This window comes from Microtus ochrogaster, unplaced genomic scaffold, assembly GCF_000317375.1.
Source record: "Microtus ochrogaster isolate Prairie Vole_2 unplaced genomic scaffold, MicOch1.0 UNK61, whole genome shotgun sequence".
Lineage (NCBI taxonomy): Eukaryota > Metazoa > Chordata > Mammalia > Rodentia > Cricetidae > Microtus > Microtus ochrogaster.
Window position 1 is genome coordinate 931,061 of NW_004949159.1, and position 4,233 is coordinate 935,293.

Sequence of the window (4,233 nt, forward strand, 5' to 3'; positions counted from 1 at the left end):
GCACCAGATCTCATTACAGATGGTTGTGAGCCACCATGTGGTTGCTGGGAATTGAACTCAGGACCTTTGGAAGAGCAGGCAGTGCTCTTAAACGCTGAGCCATCTCTCCAGCCCCCCATGCTCTTTTCTGACATCTGTGAACACCAAACATTTATGAGGTACAATCTTATGGGCAGGCAATATACTCACACCTTAAAGTAAAATAAATAATTAAAAAAATAGAAAATTAAAAATTTCAGATTAAAAATTATTTTAAAAAATAGCATTTACATATCTATGGTAGATTCAGTATTTTGTATGATGGCTCTAATTCACTCTTTAATAAAATCAATCCTTTGTATTTCTCATTAGGTTATAGAATCTCTCTTTGGTCCCTACTAGTCTTGAGGCATCCCAAGTATGGCCGGGAACTTGATAAATGCTCCAGAAGGAATACATTATTCCCCCTTACAAATTTCATCACTGTTCCCAGTACTACTATTTTCCTTTTTAACTCATGCAGAAAAGGAGATTATGTGCAAAATAACTGTAAAAGCAACCCATACATTTAGAAAGTTGATTGCCATGATATGTGTTGCTTCAAATCATGTGTATTACCCATAAAATTATATATGAATATAATTTAAGAAAATATAATATAGGGACCTGAACTGTTACAAGTATTATTTTATGGATATATATTATTTCTTGAATGTTGATGATTTAAATTGTTTGAAGATTTTCTTATCCAAATAATTCTATGATGAATGCCTTGGTGCACACATCTTTGGGCAGATTTTGGATTGTTCCTTTAGGTTAGATCTCTAGGACTTGAATAAAAAGTATCAACATATTGAATGACAAATGTATTGTCATATGCCTTTGCCCGTTTATAACTTCACTAGCAGAGTATTAGGACTGAAACCCCATGATTTCTGGTGTTGTCTGTTATTAAAGTAGTTAATGATGAAAAAATGTGTTGATATTATCAAAGAAAAATGTAATCTTATACTACTAAAGAATATAAATATTTCTCCATTTTCTCACTATTTGGGTTTCATTAGAGAATTAGCATTTAAAGTCATGAATTTTCCTGTTGATTTACAGATTTTTATGCGTGTATTTGTTAAGAGTTTTCTCAAAATTTTTTGAAATAATTTTACCACCCAAAAATTGTGTTCATAATATTTTTAGTGGAAACAGTTTCCATATGTTCATATAGACTCATATCTTACTATGTAATCACTTATATATAAATACAGTTCTCTAATTATCATGACGTGTTATAATTCTCTGTGGTGACAGGCTTGTGAGACAATGTCTCTACTCAAGCAACTCTGGCCAGAAGGCTCTGACATCCGGCGAGCCCTTTGTGTCACTTCATGCTCCTTCTTCTTGGAAATGTACCACAGGTTCTTAGAGAACAGAGAGAAGAAATCCTCCAAGAAGATGTGCAAAGTCAAACAGGTGTGGTTGCTGCACTGGGATGCACTTGTGCTTACCTATTTTATTGCTTTCACAAACCATTTCTCCACGTGGCACCGGGTTCTCTCTTGCTTATATGAACAGCAGAAATAGGAGAATCCCTGCAATTCATGTCATAAAGGAATATGCTGTTCCATGACTTAGTGTGTTTCCTACAGGTGCTTCACATGGAATATTTGTAGTCTTCATCACCTGCAGACAGGCAAAGGAAGAAACAACCTGCTATGCTACTGTGCTTTGGGCTTTTTCTGTACACAGTTCACTAAAGGCTCAGAAAAAAAATTGTTATTTCTATTTCACTATTAAAGTACAGACTTTCAGTTTTTGAGAGTAACAGTCCTCCAACCCAAGGTGCTAAATAGTAATGTAGTTTGGATTAAGGTTTATCATGTGCAAATTTCTCAGTGACTTTAAAAGATAGACTCACACAGTGGTACTCTACTGCCTGGGGACAGACTACTGTTCTTAGTTTTCTTTATTGCAGAAAAGGTCAAGAATTTGGTGGCCAGTTGAGATTTAGCTATGACTAAAAGTCATATCTGCATATATGTTCTCATGGGCACTAAAGTATACACATGCACACATTCCATTTTATATGTAATCTCAGTACTATAGAGTCTCAGTTTATGAATCCTATCAACTTTCTTGATTTCAAATATGAACAAGGACCAGTTTTTAATATTTCACTTTGCAGTATCTCATTAAATATAATTTTTAATGGGACCTTTCTACATGATTAGACCTCCAATTTAATTCATCTCTAAACCATGATAGTAAGTCAACATTTACTCTTTGGAACTTCTAAACATTAGACCCTCTCTGGCATCCTAGGAGCATCCCATCGAAGTCTCCTTTCTCCCAGACATGCCAAAATGTTGCCAATAGCAATAGTGTTCCTGTTCCGTGATGCTAAGCATATCTACTTATTTACCTCTGTTCTCATTGTGCAGTTACAGACTTGAGTTACATTGCCACTCTGTTGTCCTCATGGAGGCAGTTCATAATATTGCCTTCAGAGTAGGTTGTTAAAGACAGAAGGGAGAATGTAGCAAATAGCTCCACCCACTCAAGGTCCCCTGGAACCTCCCGTTCATCACCTAGTTTATTAGTTTATATCTAGAGTCCCTGAAAATACTGACTAATGCCTTACACCAGGTTCTGCAAAGCTAGACACTTCCTTTCTCCTCTTTCTCAAACGTGTTTAAGCACAGCCTTGTTTCTGGATAAGTACTGTCTCAGAAACGGAGAATGTGTAAATGTGGAATTCCCACCTAGAGAGCTTGGATGCAGAGTTCAGGCTTCTGCAGATTGAGTGTGTAGTCTCCCAGCCCTCTGTTCTCTACTCACCTTCTTTACCTTCTACAGCAACAAGGTAGTTGTTTAACCCTGAAGGACGTGGAAGACTTCTGTAAGCTCCATTGCCTCAGTGTGGTTTTTCATCTTCATCTACCTCTTTCTCAAAGAGCCTTCTCAAGATTTGTCACTTCTGATTGGATTAAGGACCTCAAGACTGTCTTTAAAATGGTAAATATACTCGCCTTTCACTTATACTTTTGTTTAAACTACATGATACATATAAAACCTTCAAACAGGTTTATACAGGGTGGTGTTAAATTTTGAGGTATTGTTGGTGTTAAAATTTGATTGGCTTACTTAAATCAGTCACTTGACTAGTTTTAACAATCATATTAAGCGATAAATTGTTATTAATAACAACCATCATGGCATGCATCCAACCCAAAGAGGAGCTTCTTGACATTTTCCTTCGTAAAATTCTTGTCAGTGTGAAGATTTGTGTCATTTACGAGGAAGTTCCTGGTGACCACCATCTTCTGTGTTGAGAAAGAGTTGAGAAAATGGATGCAAAGCTCTATTATTTTTTTTCCATTATAGATTATGGATACAGAAATTTTGGAGACTTTAGGAGACCAGAAAACAAAAATCTCTCCAGAGTCTTCTGTGCAAATCAGTGCTAGAATCTGCTAACACTCCAGTTTAATCTCTTCATTTTAAATGAACAGATTTTTCTGTTTTTATAGCATGGAAAATATCCATATACATTTTTTTCTTTTTGCATTTTCTTACTTTCTTTATAATATTGGATGCTATCATCTTTAATGACTACTAGTTGCATCTTAATATATGTGCAGTATATATATATTTATTTACATAAATAAATATTATATGTATATATTTGTATATTTAAACATATATTAGCCATGTAGACTTTCTTTTAGGAATCTGAGATAAATAGTCAAGAAAAGTGTCTGATGCCCAAAGAAATTCAGAATGTGCTCTTCTGACCTGGAGATGTAGTGTGATGAATACCCTTCATCATTCCACCCTAGCTTTTCCAGACAATTATATCTTATAGTGAAGACATAGATTGAATTTTCAGACTTACTGTGAAGGAAGAACTAGAGTACTTTTGAAACCAATAGTTAAAAGATCTATCCAAGTTTGCAAGGGTTTCTCCTAAGAAGTTATATGACCCAAGTCTTGAAGGATGGGTAGCAGTGTGGACAGAAAGGAAACCAGATTGTGGGAGAAGAAGTACTGTGTGTGATTGTCCTAAAAATATCACAGCCAAGGAACTGAGGTCCACTCCTTGTATCAAGAACAAAAAACTATAGGGTTAGTTGATATAGATATGAATAATTTGTATTGGTGTGGATTTTGCTTTATTGAATGGAGTTTGATAGCCATTTGGGCAAGAAACTGCTCTTGCCTGGACTATTGCATAAACTGGACACAGAGAACCCACAGAGA

The 4,233-nt window shown here is 35.5% G+C and overlaps 1 protein-coding gene across 1 annotated transcript in view; it reads left to right on the plus strand.

Moving 5' to 3' along the window:
• Positions 1-4,233, plus strand: part of LOC101991433 (DExD/H-box helicase 60) — an 85,788-nt gene that overhangs the window by 8,582 nt on the left and 72,973 nt on the right. The window contains exons 6-7 of the mRNA XM_013354694.1: positions 1,285-1,446; positions 2,830-2,988. Coding sequence (XP_013210148.1) covers positions 1,285-1,446; positions 2,830-2,988 — 321 coding nt within the window. The remainder of the gene's footprint in view (positions 1-1,284; positions 1,447-2,829; positions 2,989-4,233) is intronic.